This window comes from Phaseolus vulgaris, chromosome 10, assembly GCF_051622355.1.
Source record: "Phaseolus vulgaris cultivar YP4 chromosome 10, ASM5162235v1, whole genome shotgun sequence".
Classification (NCBI taxonomy): Eukaryota; Viridiplantae; Streptophyta; class Magnoliopsida; order Fabales; family Fabaceae; genus Phaseolus; species Phaseolus vulgaris.
Genome location: NC_143507.1, coordinates 38,139,283 through 38,162,494, shown reverse-complemented (window position 1 = coordinate 38,162,494; position 23,212 = coordinate 38,139,283). Strand labels below are relative to the sequence as shown.

At 28.8% G+C, this 23,212-nt stretch overlaps 1 protein-coding gene, 1 long non-coding RNA gene and 1 pseudogene across 3 annotated transcripts; 2 read left to right on the top strand and 1 right to left on the bottom strand.

Moving 5' to 3' along the window:
- Positions 1–1,108: 1,108 nt before the first annotated feature.
- LOC137818001 (U-box domain-containing protein 33-like) lies at positions 1,109–10,605 on the bottom strand (annotated as a pseudogene). The gene is made up of 9 exons (XR_016516159.1): positions 10,393–10,605; positions 5,534–5,698; positions 5,140–5,261; positions 4,777–4,881; positions 4,117–4,549; positions 3,791–3,931; positions 2,973–3,500; positions 1,707–2,471; positions 1,109–1,532 (listed from the first exon to the last, which is right to left on the bottom strand). The product of XR_016516159.1 is annotated as a U-box domain-containing protein 33-like (transcript).
- A 3,000-nt stretch (positions 10,606–13,605) lies between these two features.
- On the top strand, positions 13,606–14,825 carry LOC150024780 (uncharacterized). Its single transcript, XM_090296154.1, has 5 exons — positions 13,606–13,761; positions 13,828–13,918; positions 13,960–14,049; positions 14,142–14,205; positions 14,291–14,825. The coding sequence occupies exons 1-5, from the start codon at positions 13,606–13,608 to the stop codon at positions 14,823–14,825; spliced, it is 936 nt and encodes a 311-aa protein (XP_090152280.1).
- Positions 14,826–21,413: 6,588 nt separating this feature from the next.
- On the top strand, positions 21,414–22,825 carry LOC150024779 (uncharacterized). Its single transcript, XR_016516197.1, has 3 exons — positions 21,414–21,544; positions 21,914–21,988; positions 22,791–22,825. It is a non-coding gene; the product is annotated as an uncharacterized LOC150024779 (long non-coding RNA).
- The last annotated feature ends 387 nt before the right edge of the window (positions 22,826–23,212 follow it).

Sequence of the window (23,212 nt, the reverse complement as noted above, 5' to 3'; positions counted from 1 at the left end):
TGCTATTGTAATAACAACTATTAGCTTTCAAAATGTTGTCAATCCACCAGGTGGTGGTGTCAATCCACCCGGTGGTGTCAATCCACCAGATGGTATTAGACCAAGTCAATCTGTTTTAGCCGATAATTTTCAGGATGAATATGTCTTGTTCCTTAAATTAAACATTCTATGTTTAATTTCATACCTATATGTGCTGCTCCTTCTTGAGAGTGGCTTATCTTTGCATAATAGATTTTTATCAAACATTTTGTCATTAGACATGTACGTTATATTAACCACCCTCTATTTGACCTACATTGTTGTTCTAAGTATGGTCACACCTAATCATATTTGGGATTCAACCAAAATCGTATTTGTTAGAATCCTTTGCGTTTGGATTGCAGTAATGGTACTTTTAAACATTATATTTAGGTGGTGTTTATGTTATTATTTATTTGATGTTTTAAAATTTAGTTTCGGCTTTACTATACGTATATGCTTATGAAAGGAAGATTAGCGTGAGAAATGAAATGTGTGTTGAATAATTGAGATATGGTTGGTGTTCCCATGAGGAGCAGAGACTCCTCTAAATCGTGATGGAGGATATGTCTGGTGAACCTAGCAGAGAAGACAACTGATTTCAAGAAGAAAAAAAGGGACTCAGGGAATGAATGGTATGGATTGAAAAGGGACTCAGGGAATGAATGGTATGGATTGATCAGTGTTTAGTTGTTCTTGTTTATCATAATATGAACAGGTAAAAAGTTCAATAAAAAAAAGTATATGATTTACTCAATCATAATCTTCAAACAGGAGAACTGCGAGTAAGTCTCAAATTAAGTGGAAAATTTAGAGATATATAAAAGATAGTATATTCTTTTAAAGCTTTTCTCATTGGGTATATGTTATTCTATTTTCAAGAGAGGATATATTATTATCATTCTCTTCTTGAACTTATAATATTGTTTCTAGTTTGTTGTCAGATATTTTTTTCCTTTCCTCGTATCTTATTTTAGTTACTAGTTAAGTTAATATAATGTTACTCTATTTGAGTTTAGACCATGTATTTTATGTTAATATAAACTTTGAATGTTCCTTAAATGCTGTTGGGACGGTTCATTCGAATGGCTAAGATTAACAAATAGCTTTTCTCATTGCCAAAGATAACCACATAAGATAGTATTTAACCATATATACATACGCAACCTATTTACAAGAAATCAAGATGTACAAAGAGCACCAACCTATACAACATGCAGGGTATAAAAATGTTGTTTACATGCTTAAAAGATATGTAATAAAAACAAACGTGAGAGTGAGAACAACAACTATGAAGAAGCAAAGAGAAAACTGAGAAGTTTGCAGATATATCAGTGAGTTTGAAGCCAGTCCTGAATTGCATGGCGAAGAGAGTGGTTGGGAATGAGGTGGTGATGTGCAAACTTAGAGTTTGTCCTTGGTGAAACGTGTCGACCATTTTTCAGCCATTCACGTATGACCTCAGCTTCATAAGTAAAACCATCTGCAGCCACGTGTGGATCTTGCATGACTTCCTGCAAAATATCCAAGGATTTGGACTTTTGATGTGTCTCATGAATAGTCTCTAAAAGAAAAGAAAATTTTTGATTAAATTTTCCATGAAATTTGACCCTTGGGATGCATAACATTGTTTGAAGACTTCATAATTAGAAAAGATCATATATCTGGGGATAGAATGAGTTTCCTACCAGAGAGATTGGACAAATGAAATATGGAGGAGGTTGGCATTTTCCTTGAGAACCCTGTTGAAAGGTGTTGCTGCTTCCACAAGAAGCCCTCATTGGTTCCAGTATTCTCCAAACATCTGGATAAAAATCTGGTCTGTTCCTTCTATTCATCACACAACACCTCAAAGCCAAACGAACCAACTCTTCAGCTAGCATAAATGGCCAGTCTCCAGCCAATGGATCCAAGATGGATTTCAACTTTCTACTATCTAATGCATATTGCACTTCCTTTGCTATTTCCAAAGCAGGTTTCGCAGTGATCAATCTCAATAGAATGATTCCAAATGAATAAACATCTGACTTTGGTGTGAGTTCACCAGAAGTAAGGAATTCAGGATCCACGTACACAAAAGTTCCCTTTGGAACAGTTCTCCAAAACTGTGCAGTGCTGCTACTTGAACCCTCTTGACAAGATAATATACGACAGATTCCAAAGTCTCCGAGCTTGCTTACAAAGTTTGCATCAAGGAGAATGTTGCCTGGTTTTAAATCACCATGTGCTATGCTGTGAGGTTTACTTGAGTGAAGAAAGATGACAGCCGAGCAGACTTCTGCAGCAACGCGAATTCTAGTTTGCCATGATAATGGAGGTGTGTTATCCTTGCAGTTTAGACGATCTTCAAGGCTTCCATTGGGTAAATACTCATATACAAGAGTCCAAGATTCTGGGCAGGACCCTATAAGTGTCACAAGGTTGGGGTGCCTTAAGTTGCTCAATACTTCTACCTGATACAAACATAACCATATCAGATAAGTATTATTTGTAGAACAATTTGTATAATTGGGAGAAATATGAGATGTAATCAATTATGTGATAGAAACACAATAAGATTTTGTTCAAAATGTTATATAAGGAAACTCAACAATATTTGTTTCATTATAAAACTCCTCAAATTCATTTTAATTAACTAGAGATAAGTACATAGATAAAAACATTTCATATACAAGTATACGTGCAAACTTCAATTTATGAGTTATTTTAAGGTTGAGTTAAACTTAAAGTTCAGTTCACCTGTAATGGAGATCGGCTGGAAATAAAGACATTTCAGTGAATACAAACGACTAACATGGAGTTAGGTTCAAAATCCAGTTACTAATATGCTACTCATATAAAGCCAACTTTTAAGATATTTTATTTTACAAAATCAACCACACAAAAAGATTGTTGCTGACCAAAATAGGATGATGTACAAAATATAAAGTAAAACTGAAACGAAACCATCCTACCTCTTGTTGAAACTCCACTGGACCTTGGGTGCTATCAGGACTCAACATTTTTATAGCCACCTCAGTGTGACGTAAGATACCTCTAAATATACTTCCATATCCTCCTTGTCCAATCTTGAGGGATGGATTGAAGTTTCTTGTTGCTTCTTTAATCTCTGAAAAGGAGAATTCTGAGAAGGGTTGAAGCCCGTGCGTGCTTGAGGCTTCCCCTTGTGTTCTCCTTAACTCCTCGGCCTCTCCCAATGCATTATCACGCTGCATTTGCAAATCATCTACTTCATTCTTGTACTTTTGAGACAGCTCAGCAGCAGATATATTCTTCTTCTCCAACTCCTTTATAATAAGTTCAGTTGATGCAATTCGATTCTCTAGAGATATTTTCTGATCTAAGGCGACTTGGAGTTCCTCATTAACTTTGTTTATCTGCCTCTTCATATCCTCAAGTTCTTCATTTGCTTTCTGTACTTCTTCCTCTTGTTATTTTCTTAGTTTTAGTTCTTCTTGATACAAATTTTCAATGGCTTTAGCCTGTCAAATGGGAGGTTCAGAAAGATTATAGCAAATTCAGAACATAAAAGGACAACCTTAAAAAGATGTTTGTCGATTCAAATGATCCTAGAATCAGTTAAGGTTTGTTTAAGGTTAGCTGATACAATCTTATTCTTTATATCTGATAAAATCTTACCACTTAGAATAATTTGAAAAACAAAAAAACTGGATACAAACACCTAGAATTAACTTAGTGAGTGTGATGATTTACAAGCATGATCATCTCATACACATTGAAAAATAATAAGAACTCAGCATAAGAAAATTACGTTGCGTATAGCATCAATGGAATCTCCTTTTGCTTTAACACGCTTAAAAGTTTCTTGATATGCATCATGCTTAGCATTCGCAACCTCAGCCATTGCCTGTTCAAGTTGAGCATAGAGAGCATCATCCATTCCTCCATCCTGCTAGTGTTCAATCACAACTTTAAAACATTATCATAAAGCTCAGGTCAACAGTATAACCATCCATCAATGAAAATTTAGGAAGCAGGAATGGCTCTTCATCCATCACAAAAAAGTCAAAAAGAAAAGAAACATGACATGCCCCACAGCAGACATAGAAATTCTGAAAGAGGAAAAAGTGTGCATGCCAGTACACTTGGAGATGGTGAATGATGAAGATCCTTGTTATTCATAGAAAAGTCATTCAATGACAATTCTACATTCTCACTGCCATTGTTAATAAAATATGGATCAACCGAACAACTCTCACAGCACATTGAGGATACTGAAGGACTCCGCCGTGACTGCCCACCTACCTCATCACAACTTGCTTCTTTACCGAACTTTCTCTGAGGAGTTAAGAACCCTTCTAAAGAAGAAACAGATCCAATGCTCCTCCCATCTCCATCACTGATAGTCCTAACTCTACGAAATAACTCTTTTCCGGGATTACTTAGTTTTATCCAACGATTTTGCCCTTGCACTGTGGATGGCGATCCCATGTTAGGTGAATGCCCAACTTCAGAGTTTGCTATTAGCTGCACAGAAGGAGATACGACCTCTACGTTCCCTCTATCCAATCTGCAATCCCCTAGTTCATACAGTTCTTCTATCAGTACCAAGTATAATATGATAAAAACTATTGGGATAGTACAGAAAATCAAAGTTCAAACAACAATCAAAACACAAGCTTTCTGAAACTATTAAATTCCTATGAAGCTTTCTCTAGAACTACTCTTATCTCCTTGTGACACTATTCCTTGGAATTCAGTACTCACCATGTTGGAAGTATTCGTAAGACAACATACCTTGTGTGTATGAGGTACCCGTTGCAGATAAACTGTATATGACATGAAGCTGGAGCTTGTTCACATACATATATAGCTTTCTTAGATTTGAGGGATATCATTCTCCTGCAATATCATGCAAATGGAAGCTCGTTAAAAATAATAAGAATATAAATTTCAGAAGGGCCATAAAATTTTCTATGAAGCAAAGCCTTCGAGAGGGGAATAAAATCAAACAGGCAGAGGTGAAGACTAAGCTCCAAAACTAAGAATGTTGAGAAATAGTAATTCAAAAGCGTGAAAGTATAACTAAGCTCCAAAAACAGATAATTTGTTTACAATAATGTGTATTAGCTTCCTGAGGGATTTTAGCTGGCTACTTACCTAGAATGGTACTTATCAGATGCTGTTCCCATTACAAGCCTCTGTATGCCATACTGGTGGATGAGTTCTACAAACCCTTTTTCTACACTATCCATTTCAATGTGTAGTTTCCCTGCCCGCACCTACATCAGAAGTGAACAATGTTACTTTTAACAACTTCAGAAATGAAAAATGTTACTTTTAACAACTTCAGAAATGAAAAATATTACTTTAGCAACTTCAGAAAGGAAAAATATTAAACTTCAGAGTAAAAAACATCAATTTACAAGATGTGTCACAATACAACTTTATAATTGTTCCAGTTCAGAAAAAAAAAAAGTCTCATTAGTACTCAAAAAGAATAATTATTAGAAAAAGAAAAGTTTTGAAAACAAGGTTTACTAGAAAAAATTACCCCCATTTTTTGACAGATATAAAGATAGGCATCCATAGTCTTCTGAATGTTTTGCCTTTCCCTCTCATGATAATCTTGAACTTCCTGCTCTCTCAGCGCACTTGCAGGAAATTTTGCACCCACTATAAAAATAACCAAATAAACCAAGTTAAATCCAGTCTTGAACTATATTACAGGAAACGATAAATCATAAGCCACAGCGTGGTTTCTTAAATATTCTTTATATACTAAAATTTAAACAAAAACTATTGATTATAAGTAGAGTTTCTAAAGAAGGACTCATTATCTTCTGGGCCATTTTGAGTTTTAGCTCAAATCTCCTGGTAATTTTAAAAAAATGGTCAACAACACAATATATACTCACACCAAACGAGTAATTATTGTATGAGAATAACAATGTTCAAAGGCACAATCAATCAAAAGCCTTAGATTTGTACTCAAGTTATGATAAAATTATCTTTAGCTTTTGATTGATTATGTCTACAAGATGCTCATTCAAGATTAGACAGGTTCAACCTGTGTAAAACATTGGAAAAGGAAAAAAGGTTTAAGTTATCAAAAACCCACAAACAATTGCAAGTGCTGGATTATAGTCATCACTCTGATGCGAGAATTCAATAAAACAAATAAAATGAATTTAGGATTTTGAGATATGATGTGAAAGTAGTTCGAATTCTAGTCACCTTCTTTAAAAGAATTTGACCTAATTAACATCTTTCATGAGATGGTTAATAAATATCACTCATTTAATTTGTCAGAATCAAAATCCTCAATATCAGAATTATACAAATTTTTCAAATAAAAAGCATATAATTACGCTATTAATTAGAGTGTTCAAAATAACTAAATACATCATAAAAAAATACATTAATTTTTTAATATGGTAATTATACCGAACATAGAAGAGAAGATATTGCTTTACAAATATAGAGTTTAATTATATACTAAATAATATATCTTTCTTTAAAGCATTCGAAGAAAATAAATATTAAAGATTTAAAAAAAATGAATACAAAAAATAATAAAAGATGAAGATTATGTAATATATAAACACACACGAAAATAGTAAGAGAAACAACATCCTCAAAAGAATGAGAAGCAAACATATATAAATTTTAAAATTCTGAAAAAAAAAACATTTTTATAACATAGTAGTGTTTTTTTTTTCTTCATTTATGGAAAAACTCTCTTTTATTTAATCATATGTAGAATTAGCGAAATACATTAAGATAAAAATGTTAAAAATATTTTTAAAATAAGTGAGTAGAAATTTTTTAAAAGATAAAGATGAAACTACAAAAAGAAATCAATAACACTAAACAAAATATATAAAACGAAAAGATGGAGTAAGTAATATGAAAAAAAAATCTAAATTTAATAAAATGATATAAGTAAAAAAAATTAATACTAATATTTTCAATTGATAATAATGATAATAATAATTATTATTATTAATATTATTAATATTTTACATTGAATTATTTGTTATTTGTTTTTCAAAATCTAGCTAATTATTTAATTTAAAATAATATTAATGTGATATGAAATTATATGAATAATATGTAGTATATATTAATTCTATTAATTCATTTAAATCAATTCAAATCAAAATATACACATCAATAATAACTAGGTAATCAATATATAATTATGCATATTTATAAATTAAAGTAACCAAAAAAATCAACTTCATTGATGTAGAAACATACTAAAAAAGGTGTTATTATGCGGTAATATATATATATATATATATATATATATATATATATTGAGAATAAATTTTGCAATTTTTTTAATTTAAACCAACTATTTATTTGAATAATATATATAAAAATATACTAACTTTCCAATTAAAAATTATATGATTGCGGTATAATGTTAAAAATAACTAAATATATCATAAATAAATACTTTATTTTATTAATGTGGTAATTCATTAAGGTATAATTATAAAAAAATAGAAACAATTTTTAATAAATTAATTACTGTACAATTTAAAATAAAAATTATATATAAAATAATGATTTAATCAATCCAGTTAATTTTGATAATTATTTGTCTTTATGAAAAAAAAAATTACTTCATCACATTTCAAAGAAAAAAAATCAGTAAAGAATATTTGATTTATAATTTACTTATTATTTGATTGATAATTTGCTTATGTGCCAATTTTTTGTTACTATAATAATGTACCATATGTAGTTGATTAATAATTACAAATATTTTGTTAAAAATGTAATATTATTATATTTTTATGTTTTTCTAGCATTAATTATAAAATAAAAATAGATGAAGTAGGGATTTTGACTACAACAAAACACATGCTGTTTTGAATTATTTTTATTTAAAATGATTATATGTAATTTGAAACAAAATCAAGCATTGAACAATAATAATTTTCTCTTTCATTGATCACTAAATTGCATGCATACATTACATTGTTTTCATCTTCACATCTAGCCTATGAAATTAATATATAAATAAATTAAATATATTAAACAAAGATGTTGAATAATTTCTCATTTAAAATGATTATCATGTAATTTGGGACAAAATCAAGGATGTAACAATACTATTTTTTTCTCTCACAATGATCACTAAACTGCATGCATGCATTATATTGATTTCCTCTTCACCTCTCTTATGTGAAACTAATATATAAATCAATTGAATTTGCAACTATCTTTCATCTCAACTAACTCTTTAATTCACATTTTTCTAAGGTCTTTAGAGTTAACTCTTCCAACAAAATCTTCTTCATACAAAATGATGTGGACAAAGCCACTCATGATGAGATTGTGCATTCTTTTTTTGTTTTCAACAGTAGTTTTGGCAGCCACCGACCTAGTTGATGGACACCACCGTAGACTTCTTCAGAATGGTGATGTCTCTAACAAAGATAACATAATTTCAATCATTATCTACACTTCCCTCTTTGTTTTGTTTTTTATCATTATTCCCGCTAGCGTGTTTTACTGCCATCACGTATATTACGCCAAAAAGGAAGAACATTCCTCAGAACCAAAACAGTGATGCACTGCATCAAAATATAAGTGTTCATGTTCAATAAATATATTAGGATCATTAGAGTATTGTTTTGATAAGATTTATCTTATTAGTGAGGGTAGTTTTCTAATTATTTGGTCATGATTGTGTAACACTCCTTGTTACTAAAGAAATAATATTTTCAATTCTTTTTTATCATTCCAAACTCTTGCATGCATATACTCTATTTTTCTCTATCTATAAAGTTGTTGATAAGAAATTTATCATGAAATGATTTCGTATTGATTTGGAAACTTGAATCAAATGTTTGATAATTTGTGTGTGTTTTTTTTTAAAAAATTTTAACATGTATATTGTATTGTTTACTTAGAGGTTCTTTTACTTTTACGCAACTGATTATGTATATTGTGATTTAAACATATAAATGTAGGATTGATTTGGATGAATTTAAAAATGATTCGATTTTAAATTTTAAAGTATTTATTTTATGTTTACTACTTTTACCTTTATTATATATATCAAAAATACAATTAATGTAGAAAATTTGATGAAAAATGAATAATACAATTTATTGAAAAAAAATTACAATTATTTTACATTGAATTATTTGTTGTTGAAAATCTAGCTAATTATTTAATTTAAAATAATACTAATATAATATCAAATTATATGAATAATATGTAGTATATATTAATTCTATTAATTCATTTAAATCAATTCAAATCAAAATATACACATCAATAACTAGGTAATCAATATATAAATATGCTATTTAAAAATTAAAGTAATAAAATAAATTCAGCTTCATTGCAGTATATATTATTATTTATATATAATGAAAATAAATCTTTTAAAATCTACTATAAATTTGAATAAAATATAAAAATATACTACTTTCCAATTAAAAACTATATGATTGCACTATTAATTACAATATTAAAGAATCACTAATTATATCATAAATAAATACATTATTTTATTATGTGGTAATTGATTATGGTAATTATAAAAAATAAAAAGCAAATTTTAATAAATTAATTGCTGTACAATTTAAAATTAAAATTATATATAAAATAATGATTTAATCAATTTAGTTAATTTTGATAATTATATATCTTTATGAGAAAAAAAAAGTTAAATAAACAAGTTCATCACATTTCAAAGAAAATATGTCAATAAAGTATATTTGATTCATAATTTGGTTATGTGACCATTTTTGGCAACTATAATATTAATGTAATATATGTATAGTTGATTACTAATTACAAATAAAAATCTTTAGAAAAATGTAATATTATTATACCTTTATGTTTTTTTATTATTAATTATAAAAACAATGAGATGATGGAGTGAGGAGTCTGAGTACAACAAATAATTACACATGCTCTGTTAAAATATTTTTCATTTAAAATGATTATTATGTAATTTGAAATAAAATCAAGCATGTAACAATAATAATTTTCTCTCTCATTAATCATTTAATTGAATGCATACACTACATTGATTTTCTCTTCACATATCTTTTGTGAAACAAATATATAAATAAACTAAATATATTAAATAAAGGTGCTAAATCATTTCTCATTTAAAATGATTATCATGTAATTTGGAAAAAAATCAAGGATGTAAAAATACTAACCGTTTATCTCATAATGATCATTAAATTGCATGTATGCATTACATTGATTCCTCATCACATCTCTTATGTGAAACGAATATATAAATAAACTGAATATGCAACTACCTTTCATCACAACTAACTCTTTAATTATTATTTTTCTAAGGTTTTCAGAGAGTTAACTCTTCCAACCAAATCTTCTTCTTTCAAAATGATGTGGACAAAGTCACCCAACAAGAGCATGTGCATCCTCTTTTTTGTTCTCAACCATAGTTTTGGCAGCCACTGACCTAGTTGATGGGAACCACCGTAGACTTCCCTTTCTGTTGTATTTCTGATCATTCTTCTCTGCTTTGTGTATCTCTTCCTTCATAGATATTGTTCCAAGAGTACAAACAATCCTTACAACCAAAACAATCATGAACTGCATCAAAATATAAGTGTTCATGTTCAATAAATATATTTAGGACCATTAGAGTATTGTTTTGATAAGATTTATCTTATTAGTGGGGATAATTTTCTAATTATTTGTTCAGATGAGTGTGTAACACTCCTTGTTACTAAAGAAATAATATTTCCAATTCTTTTTTAAATATATAATAACTAACATATACACATAAATTTATGACAAAATTAAATAATTGGATACAAAAATTATGTGTATATGTATTTTTTAAAATATATATTAGGCAGCATATACATGTAAAAATGTATTTTTTATTTTTATAATAATTTTATGTGTATTCATACTTTTTGAATATATTATTATAAACTTATATTGCAATAGTCTAATTTATTATAAACTTATGTACATTTAGTTTTAATTTCATTATAAACTTATGTGTATTTGCATTTTTTAAATATTATTATAATTATTATTTAATTTTATCATAAACTTAAATAAAAAATAAAGTTTAATAACTATATTTTTTAATAATATAAAATTTAAATTAACTCAATTATAGAAAAAAATTATATTACCACTATACACTAGATTTTTTAATTTTATCCAAAATTTATGTGTATCTGTATGTTTTAAATATTATTAATAAATAAATACAATATTTGAATTGATGATTGATATTCATCTAATTTAACAAGGCCAAAATCGTCTTAATACTATATATATACATATATATATTTAAATATATATTTGTGAATATGATTTTTTTTTTTAATTGAAATAATGTTTATTATTTCATTAACATGGTGAGATTCATATAAACTTTAATTATATTTTGCTACAAGATACAGACGATGTGTGTTAGTTTATATATTTGCATTTTTATTAAATAATATAACAATGCAAATTTATACATTCAAGTTGGCGAATAATAATATTGTTTATTTAATTTTTAATATTATACATAACTATATGTAAATGATAAAAATAAAAAATATTAATATACAGGTGCAACAACACCTATGTTTTCTCTTGTATCAATAATGATAATATTATTAATATTATTGTTAATAATAATAATCATTATAAATTTAATAATAATCATAATTAGATAAAAAAAATTGTATATACTGGTTAAGATTCTATGTATGCTTGTGGAACTGGATTTGACTTTCTGTCGTAACAAAGTGTTAATGATAATATATATATATATATATATATATATATTTCTTTTTATTGATTTTTGTTGTAGATAATGTTTAATTAAAGTTGTGCAAGTACGACTTTTGCATCATAAATTCTTTTGAACCAAAATTGTGAGGTTTCATAATGACTTTGATGTAAGTTTTAATTTGAAATGAATTAAAGGATGATGACTTTAGAAGAGTAAAATAATGTTTTTAGATCACGACTTATCAACTCTTGTAATATTTTTTAAACTTGTTCGTTCTTGTAAAAATGGTATAAAAATAAACCATAGTGGTCAATTTTCATTCATTGTCCAATACTTAGGTACCCTTCATTCATCATAATACAATTGTGCACATATTTTCTTAAATTTTATAAATATCACTGTATATGGTTCCATCATGTTTTGTAAATTTTATGATGCATGTATATACCCCAATTTTTCATAATGTTATCATTTTTAAGAGTAATTAATCAGTGTTGCTCCACTCACCACCAACATGCAAAAATGTTGTAAGATTATCCATTTTCATTCACGCAAAAAGGAGTCATTCCTTTGAACGTTGCTCCCTTTTATACTTGTCAACAAATAAAATTTCTAGTGCCATTGGTTTCCACCCATAAATAGCCAGAAATGACTTCAATAACAACTCCTTTGATTTTTCTTCTTAGTATTACTTAACAAACTTGATATCTATATGGAAAAATTTAAACAAATCAAGATATTTTTTATGATAATTTGAGAAAACTTTTTAGATTTAAAACTTATGCCTTAAGCGTCGGCTTATTATAATTAACTTATTAAGTTTTAGTTTGTGTCGATCAAATCCACGCATGATTTTTCACGTTAAGTTATAGGATAATTATTCTTGTGTCGTCCATACCAACTTCATAAACAAAATATTATAATATTTAATATACGCTTAGCGTGAGTTAGGACCTCGTTATGTGCGACAGTTTCGCACTCCAACACTAACTTCACACTACAAGAAAATTTTAGAAACTACTTTATAATTTTTTTTAGCAATAGAAACTACTTTAAATACCATTAATTATTTAGTTTATAAAATTGTCTCTAATTTAGTCAATATATTATAGAGACAAATTTAGAACATAAGTAGTTAATAGCTAAAACCTTTGTAACTAATAGTTAGATACCAATTTAGAAACAATCTTATAATATTTTATTAATAATAGAAATCACATTAGATACTAATAATTTTTTACTCTAAATTAATATCTAATTTAGTCAATATAGTGACTAATTATTTTTTGTCTCTAAATTTGATTATGTTGGAGACTTAGATGAGGAAGGTAGATTTAGAGGAGGTCCTTGTTAGCAGAACAAAACGAAAATGCTTTTAGACAAGAAGCGGTTATCCATCAGAAAGCTCGTCTTAAGTGGTTAAAAAATGGTGACCTTAATTCAAAAAAATTCCATTCGCTCATTAAATGGAGGAGGGTGAGAAACGAGATTAATGGTTTGTTCGTTGATGGCCATTGGTGTGAAGATAAGGAGGTGGTTAAAGATAAGGTCAAAGATTTTTTAAGGTTAGGTTTGAAGGTGCAGTTGGGCCTCAAGCCAGGCTGGATAATGTGTCCTTTAACTCTAGACCAGATGGTTTTAACTTTGGGCTCATTAAGTTCTGTTGAGAGTTTTTTAGGGATGATATTCTTTTGGCCGTAAATGATTTTGCTAGATTTGGAAAATGGCCCAGGGGGACGAATGTGTCGTTTGTGTGCTTGGTCCCTAAGTCGGAGAATCCACAAAATCTATGCAATTTCATACCTATTTCTTTGGTTGGGTGTTTGTATAAAATCATATCGAAGTAACTTTCTTTAAGGCTTAAAAAGGTGATGAGTAAAATCATTGACTCAAGACAATCTGCGTTTCTCGCCGGTAGGGGAATCTTGGATAGTGTGCTGGTGGCCAATGAGGTATTAGAGGAGGCAAAAAGGAAGAAGAAAAGCTGCATGTTTTTCAAAGTGGATCTTGAGAAGGCTTATGATTTGGTGAGGTGGTAGTTTATCAGTTACATGCTTGGAAGATTAGGTTTTTGTGAACAATGGATTGCTTAGATTAAATCTTGTTTGGAGTCTGCGACTGTGTCTGTGTTGGTTAATGGTAGCCCAACTAAGGAATTCGTTCCTTCAAAGGGATTGAGACAAGGTGACCCTTAGCCCCGTTTATGTTTCTTATTGTGGTTGAAGGTCTAGCAGGAGTGATAAGGAATGTTGTTGTGTCTGATCTGGTGAAGAGTGTGGAGGTTGGGACGAATAAGGTTAAAGTTAATATGTTTAGTATGTAGATGATACTTTGTTCTTTTGCAAAGCGTCTACCAAAAGTGTTTTCAGCTTAAAAGCTATATTGAACTGTTTTGAGTTGGCTTCAGATCTAAAGGTGAATTTCTTGAAGAGTAGTATTGGAGGGGTGGGGGTTGATGCTTATACGATCAGGTGCTTTGCAAAAATTCTTAATTTTGATGTGATGAAAACTCCTTTCAAATATCTCGGGATGCCTGTTGGGGGGTGCACAAGAAAGAAGCATTTTGGACGAGGTGGTTGAGAGGATAAACACGAGATTGGGAAGGTGGAAAGGTAGACTTATTTCGATCGCTGGGAGGATTTATTTGATTAAGTCCGTTCTTTCGGCTATTCCTTTGTTTTATATGTCTTTGTTTAAAATTCCCGCGGTTGTTGTGAAGAAGATTGTGAAAATCCAGAGGAACTTCCTGTGGGGTTGGGGGTCTGGTGAGCGAAAGATTGTGTGGACTTCTTGGGAGAAGGTGTGTGAGCCACATGAAGCCGGTGGTCTTGGGGTTATTAACATTAAACCTTTCAATATTGCCTTATTGGGAAAATGGATTTGGAGGATGAGTTATTCCAAAGGCGGTCTGTGGAAGGAGGTGTTAGCTTCCAAGTATGGGGGTTGGAGAAATTTGAAAGTGCCCATTTCAAACAAGAATGAGTCTCTTTGGTGGCGGGAGCTAATGGTGATTTGGTTGATGAAGGAGTGGGGTGAAAATTTCGAAGACCGTATTAAATGGGAAGGAATTATGTTTTGGGAATACAGTTGAGTGGGTAACTTAGTCTTGAAAAATAAATTCTCGAGGTTGTTCTCTCTGTGTGGGGATAAAGATTTGTTATTGGAGCACTATGGGACTTGGGAAGAAGGAGTATGGAGTTGGAAGTTGGGGTGGAGAAGAAATTTGTTTGAGTGGGAGAAATCTCATATATGCCAACTTTTTGACGAGATTCAAGGGTTGAGTCTTGTTTCAGATATTTTTGACATGTTGTATTGAAAAGATGGTGCGTCTTCTGAATTCTAGGTTAAATCTGTGTATGGTGTATTAAGGGGAGAAAGCGATGGGGTTTTGTCGAGTTTTTAAAAAAAAAATTAGCATTAAGCCTTTGCATGCGACCCAGGTTTTGGCGTGTAGGGTGCTGGAAAATAAGATTTCTACTAAAGTTAACTTGGCACGACGCGGGGTGGTGGCTGATAGTATTGTTTGTTCTTTTTGTGGGTTGAAAGAGGAGTCTACTAGTGATTTATTTTTTGACTGTAGAATTGTTTGGCTTGTATGGGTTCAGTGTTTCTCGTGGTTAGGAGTGTCGTCGGTTGTTCCCATTGATCCTTTTACTCATTTCATGCAGTTTTGTAAGGCATGTAAGTCTATCAACTCTGTTATGGGAAGTGTGTGGATCTCGGTGGTTAGTGAGATTTGGTGTCATAGGAACAAGGTCATATTTAAAGGTGGCGTGGTGGATCATTATGAAATATTCACTTTGGATCAATTGAAGGTTTGGTTCTGGGTAACTTCTAAAATTCCCTCTGCTTGTTTCTTCTTCTCTGATTGGTGTCTCACCCTTTTATCTTGTTTGAATTCGATATAAGTTGTATGTTTTTGTTTAGGTTGGCAGGTATCCTTATTTTGTTGGATGTTGGTTTTGAGGGATGGTAGGTTGGTTGTTGGTATAGGTGGTTAAGGTTTGTTGCTCTGACGTTCCTTGGTATGTTTGAAGTGTGTTTCTACTGGGTCTATAGTGTTAGATTGGTTTTGGTTCTCTCCCTATGTTGGAGTGGGATGTCTGAGAATATGTGCTCTAATTTATAGGTATGTATAAAGGTTGAATCACCACTGAAATGATTCTATTTATTAATTATTTATTGCTAATAAAAAAAAATTTAGAAATTTTTTCTTCTAGTATCAATATTTCCTTCCACCTTTTTCGTATTTGTGGAAAGGTAGACACATTGCTCATACATAAATGTCCGCTTTCGCCTCTTTACATCAATTTTTATCTTAATTTATTATTTTCTTATAGTGCAATCTTAAAAAAAAAATATTAAAATTTTTTAAAATTTTGAATAAAATATATCATAATTATACAAATAATCCAAATAAAAAAAAGAGTATATAATTGCACTATCAATTGCAATGTTAAAAATAACTAAAAATATTGTAAAAAAAAATTACATTATAAAGAAAATAAAATAGAAGATATTGCTTTACAAATATAGAGTTTAATTATATACAAAATAAATATTTAAGATAAATTACTTTCTTTAAAGCATTCTAAGAAAATAAATATTTAAGATTATTTAAAAAATATGAAAACGAAAAATAGTAAAAGATGAAGATTATGGTAATATAAACACACACGAAAAAAAATATAGTAACAGAAACAACATTCTCAAAAGAATGAGAAGCAACATATATAAATTTTAAATTCTGAAAAAAAGTAAATATATTTTTATAACATAGTAGTGTTTTTTTTTTCATTTATGGGAAAAATCTCTTTTAATTATATACATAGAATTAACAAATACATTAAGATAAAATATGCTAAAAAAAATTTTCAAATAAGAGAGTAGAATTTTTTTTAAAAAAGATAGAGATGAAACTATAAAAAGAAATCAATAACACTAAACAAAATATATAAAACGAAAAGATGGAGTAAGTAATACGAAACAAAATATAAACTTAATAAAATGATATAACTAAAAACAATTTAATACTAATGTTTTCAAGTGATAATAATGATAATTATTATTATTAATATTAATATTTTACTATGAATTATTTGTTGTTCAAAATCTAACTAACTATTTAATTTAAAATAATATTAATTTTAATATGATATGAAATTATATGAATAATATGTAGTATATATTAATTCTATTAATTCACTTAAATCAATTCAAATCAAAATATACACATCAATAACTAGGTAATCAATATATAATTATACATATTTATAAATGAAGTATAAAAAATATATATAATGAGAATAAATATTGCAACTTTTTTAATTTAAACCTACTATAAATTTGAATAATATATATAAAAATATACTAACTTTCCAATTAAAAATTATATGATTGCGGTATAATTAGAATGTTAAAAATAACTAAATATATCATAAATAAATACTTTATTTTATTGATGTGGTAATTGATTATGATAATTATAAAAAAATAGAAACAATTTTTAATAAATTAATTGCTTTACAATTTAAAATAAAAATTATATATAAATAATGATTTAATCAATCTAATTAATTTTGATAATTATATGTCTTTATGGAAAAAAAAGTTAAATAAATAACTTCATCACATTTCAAAGAAAAAAATATCAGTAAAGTTTATTTATTGATAATTTGCTTATTATTTGGTTGATAATTTGCTAATGTGCCAATTTTTTGTTACTATAATAATGTACCATATGTAGTTGATTACAAATAAATTTTTTAAGAAATATAATATTATTATATTTTTATGTTTTTCTAGCATTAATTATAAAATAAAAATAGATGATGGAGTAGAGATTTTGAGTACAACAAATAATCACATATGCTCTTTTAAATTATTATTTTTTGTTTAAAATGATTTAATTTGAAACAAAATCAAGTATGGAACAATAATAATTTTCTCTTTCATTATCACTGAATTGCATACATACAATACATTGATTTCCTCTCAATAATATATAAATCAATTGAATTTGCAACTATCATTCATCTCAACTAACTCTTTAATTCACATTTTTCTAAGGTCTTCAGAGTTAACTCTTCCAACAAAATCTTCTTCATAGAAAATGATGTGGACAAAGTCACTCAAAGAGATTGTGCATTCTTTTTTTGTTTTCAACAGTAGTTTTGGCCGCCACCAACCTAGTTGATGGGCACCACCGTAGACTTCTTCAGAATGGTGATGTCTCTAACGTGTTCATTGTTATCATAACATAATTGTAATAATTATCTACACTTTTGTGGTGTTTTTTATAATTATTCTCGCCTGCGTGTTTTACTGCCTTCACGTATATTATGCCATAAAGGAAAAACTTTCCTCACAACCAAAACAGTGATGCACTGCATCAAAATATAAGTGCTCATGTTCAATAAATATATTTAGAATAATTATTTGATAAGATTTATCTTATTAGTGAGGGTAGTTTTCTAATTACTTGGTCATAATTCTGTAACACTCCTTGTTACTAAATAAATAATTTTTCAATTTTTTTTTACCATTCCAAACTCTTGCATGCATACATTCTCTTTTTGTCTATCTATAAAGTTGTTGACAATAAATTTATCATGAAATGATTTCGTATTGATTTGGAAACTTGAATCATATGTTTGATAACTTGATTTGGAAGTCTAGTTTGTGTCTCACAATGTTCCTTTGCTGAACTTTTCCCAGTTCAGACTCAGAAATGATTCTGGCAATGTATGGAGAGCGGTTTGGATTGTAGTGGTAAGCGAGTTGTGGAAGCATAGGAACAATGTAATCTTTAATAGAGGCGTGACTGACTGGTGTCTTGACCCTCTAGTCTGTATGATGATGATTTGTTGATGTTTTTTTCCAGGGGTTTGTTCTTTTAGGTTGGATTTCAAAGTCCAGTTAAGTGAGTTGGCTTGATTTTTGTCGGTTAAACCACCCTTAAAGTATTTCACATTTATTGATTTTTTTATTGTCAATAAAAAAAATGTTATAATACTAATAAGGTAGACATGTGAGTAGTTAATTGATTTGACAAATAAAAAAATTGATTGTTTTTACATTTTACATGTAATTTTTTAAAAAAAAACATATAAAACGAGTAAATTTATTGAACAAAATTTTTTAAATAAATTATTTATTCATAAAAAAAATTTAAAAATGATATTTGTTCTTTACCTTTTGTTTAAATTATTTATACTAAAATCTTATTTTAGTATATCTTTTACCGTTGTTTTTATGTAATAATTTAATAAAAATATATTTATTTAATAGATGAATTGAGTTTTTCTCTCAAATGGAGTATGAATGGTATAATTCTAATATTAAATAAAAATAACTGAAATCAATTATCATTAAATAAAAATAATTGAAATTGTACGTAAGTAACATGACTTTAATGTTAAATAGAAATAATTGAAGTTGTGTTCCCATGATTTATTCAATATCATAATATTTTTTTTACCTTTTTGTTTTTTTTTTATAATTTCAAAATCAAATTTCACTATTTTTGTGAAAAACCGTTGGAGTGAGTGTAATTTTGCATGGTGACGTGAACACAAGTTTGTAATTTAAAACCTTTTCTTTTTCTTTTGAAGACCAAAAAAAAAAGTATGAAGTTGGTTACGATTTAGTTTGTTGTATTACCTTTTTTAATAAATTAACACTCATATTTCCTTTTTTTTATTTAATTATAATTAATTAAATAATTTAATTATAATAAAGTGACACCGATGACAACAAAAATATTTAATCATTTAATTATCATTTATTTAAATTCAAACTTTGATATATTGTTATTCAAAATACATCTTCATTTATTTGAAATTATCAACCGACATATGATCTTAAAATAACTATTATAAATTTAAAATGTTTAATTATATAATAAATTATAATTGTTTAACGGTATAATTTTTTTATTAATATAACGCAATTTTACTCTTCAGTTAAAATAAAGAAAATAAGTTTTACTTTTATTAAAAATACAAAACGAGATAAGTATGTAAACGCCATTTTTTTTAAGGTAAAACTTATTTGTTCGTGTAAGTTACATGATGGTGTGAGTTAATGATAACTCCTATAGCGCATTTCACGCCTTTCATTTCCTACATCCACCACTCATCATACACTTTCCATATTAGCATTACTATCTGCAACACACCTCTCTTTTCTTTTCTTTCCCTTCCTTAGAAATATTCGCAGTAAAAGGTTTCAATAAAGCTAATCTAACTTTCTGCTCGAACACCAACCATATCTCAATTATTCAACACACATTTCATTTCTCACGCTAATCTTCCTTTAATAAACATAAATGTACAGTAAAACCGTAGTACTAAATTTTAAAACACATCAAATAACCAATAAGATAAACACCAATTATAACATAAACACATAAACACGAATTATAAATATAATTATAAATATAATGTTTAAAAATACCATTACAGATAAATTCAACCTATAAGTTCAACCCTTATAAATAATTACATTCTTAAATGTGAATGTTTCTTTAAGAATTTATAGAGAATCTAACCAATCCAACCAAATAGACGCGTAAAAAAACTAAGTTCCATTAATCCTAGTCCAAATGTAAATGATTCTATAAAATACGGTTTTGGTTGAATCTCAAATGTGATCAGGAGTGACCATACTTACAGCAATAATGTAGGTCAAAAAAAAGGTGTTTAATATCAAGCACATGCCTATTGACAAAAGGCATGTTAAAAATCTATTATGCAAAGCCATCGGATGAAATTAATGATAGAGTGTTTAATTTGAGGAACAAGACATATTTAAAGCTAATGGTTGTGATTATAGTAGCAACCATGCTCCGATTACCTCTTATGTCAATGAGCCATTTATCCTGTCATCCAACTTATCATTTTGTATTTAGCTTCTTTCCACCATTTCTTCTTTTCGATCACATTTTCCACCATTGTAACAGTCACGTCTTCCTCCATTATAGCTGGTAAGATTTCCTCCATGGTAGCGGATAAGTTCCTCCATGGTAGCGGATAATTTCCTCCACTGTAGCTAGTAAGGTGTCCTCCATTGGTATATCTTAAAACCTAAATAAACAACAAATAATATATTTTTTAATTAAAAAGATTTATAATATGAAAAATACATTCTATAAACATATAAAAATTAAAAAAATAAACTTCACTAAAGTGTGGTGAGAAAATTGTTGAACATAACACTAATGTGGATGAGGATTTGCTGAAGCGAGAACCAGAAGAATTGCTGAACCGAGAACAAGAAGAAGAAAGGAAGAAGATGAAGAAAGAATTGAAACTTCAGATTAAATGTTTCCCCACAGCACATTCTATCCATGTTTAATTCCCACTCTGGAACGGATACCTGTCATCCATTCTCAGTGCCCAATGTGTGCATTTTTTTAAGGTAAAATTGTGATACTTGCCACCATACCAATATCTTATACACAATCACGTTATAATTTGGTTAGTGTTATTGAGTAGGGAATAATATATTATATCAAAATTTATTTATTGATTGTTTTAAATTATTTACAGTAAGTAAACTTATTATTATTTACGTTAAAAAAATATAATATACCGTATTCGTTTGTAACCTAGACTGCAACTGTAACGACGCTTTTTTTAGAAAAAGCTACAGACCCCCTCCCCCATGCCATTTTCTCTTTTCTCTCTCTCCAATTCTCTTCTCTCTCTTAATTTCTCTCCCAATCTTCATCTATTTTAGAATCTGATCATACCACGCTGTAGCAGAGGAGTTAAGGAACATTTCTACCCGATCAGATTTTCAAACAGAGTAAGTTCATTTTTACTCTAAATATCCTTTGTTCTCTGTTTTTCCTTAGGATTTAGTCATCAATCTTGGTGGAGTCAGTTGAGAAGTTTAATCCTCTCAACTTATTATATTATATACTGAAATTTTTTGTTCTGTTTGGATAATTTGCATTAGAATCTGATCATACCACGCTGTAGCAGAGGAGAGGAGTTAAGGAACATTTCTACCCGATCAGATTTTCAAATTCATTTTTACTCTAAATATCCTTTGTTCTCTGTTTTTCCTTAGGATTTAGTCATCAATCTTGGTGGAGTCAGTTGAAAAGTTTAATCCTCTCAACTTATTATATTATATACTGAAATTTTGTTCTGTTTGGATAATTTGCATTAGGCCCGTAAATCTTGAAGCTTATCCAAACGGTGGGGAATAAAATTCTAAAAGTTGCTTGGAAAGCAAGCAATTGAGGTAAGGGAAGCTTAATTTAATTTTTAATAGCACCCTAGGATAGAAGATCTGAATGCGGAAGAGACGTGGTCCCAATATTCAATTCTCTTGCAGGGATGTTGTTTGTTTATATATTATTTAAATTTGTAAAAATATTAGATTTTGATGGTTTAATATTTAAGGTGTTGTTTTCTTATGTTAATTACGCTTTTGAATGTTGTGGATCTTGTTTGGAATGATATTGTATGATGAATAATCTGGAATTGAATTCATACATTTGGGATAATGTATGGACTGATGTTCGCTGTGTATTAAGTATTGATGTTAGGATAATGTATGGACTGATGTTTGCTGTGTATTAAGTATTGATGCCTATGTGGTAACAGAGATCTCCGAGCTTCGCTGATGATCTAAGTCACATAGACTAAGATATCAGGTGGTGAGAAGCTGATGGGGGAGTTCATGCACACCGTGACATATGAGATGCACGGCTTGGGTTGTATTGAACTTACCCTGATTCTTTCTGTTGGATTCGCTGGTAATCTTTGGATCAGGTGTTAGTCTCTGGTAGGACTTACTTAATACGGGTATTCCGGAAGACGTTGTTTGTTGAATATCTTGGATGTGTAGATCCATGTGAGATCTATGTGATTGTTTTAATGTTGAGATTTGAAGAAAGTTGAATAATTTGAGAAATTGATCATGTAATTTGGTTTTCTCTTTTGATTTAATTGTGTATATTATAAAATTCTATTTTCACTAGCTTACCCTTGCTTTTCTTGTTGTGTTTGAACTGCAATGATTGTACTATGTACACGAGCAGATGACCATACAGGTGCAGGAGAGCCTTAGAGGGTTTAGAGTCTTATTTTGAGTTGTGTATTAGAAATGTTTTTGAAAAACCTCCAAGTTTGTATAGAAACTGGTAGAACTTTTATTGTAATAGTTATATGTAAATTATGGGGTGTTACAGCAACAACATATAGAAATTATTCTTATTAATAATTGCAATCAAAATATTTTGTATAGAATGATTTTAAAAATAAATATGCAATTGAAGGTTAATGTACCATTATATACAAGACTAGGATGATAACATAATTATTTATTTTTTGGAGAGAACATTTCACAATTTAATTCCTGTTTAATAATTTGATAAATACAAAATATAAAGAAAGAAAAAGAGTAATATAAAATGTATATGTATCCACCATATAGTTCAGGTTAATTAGTGTCCAATTTTTA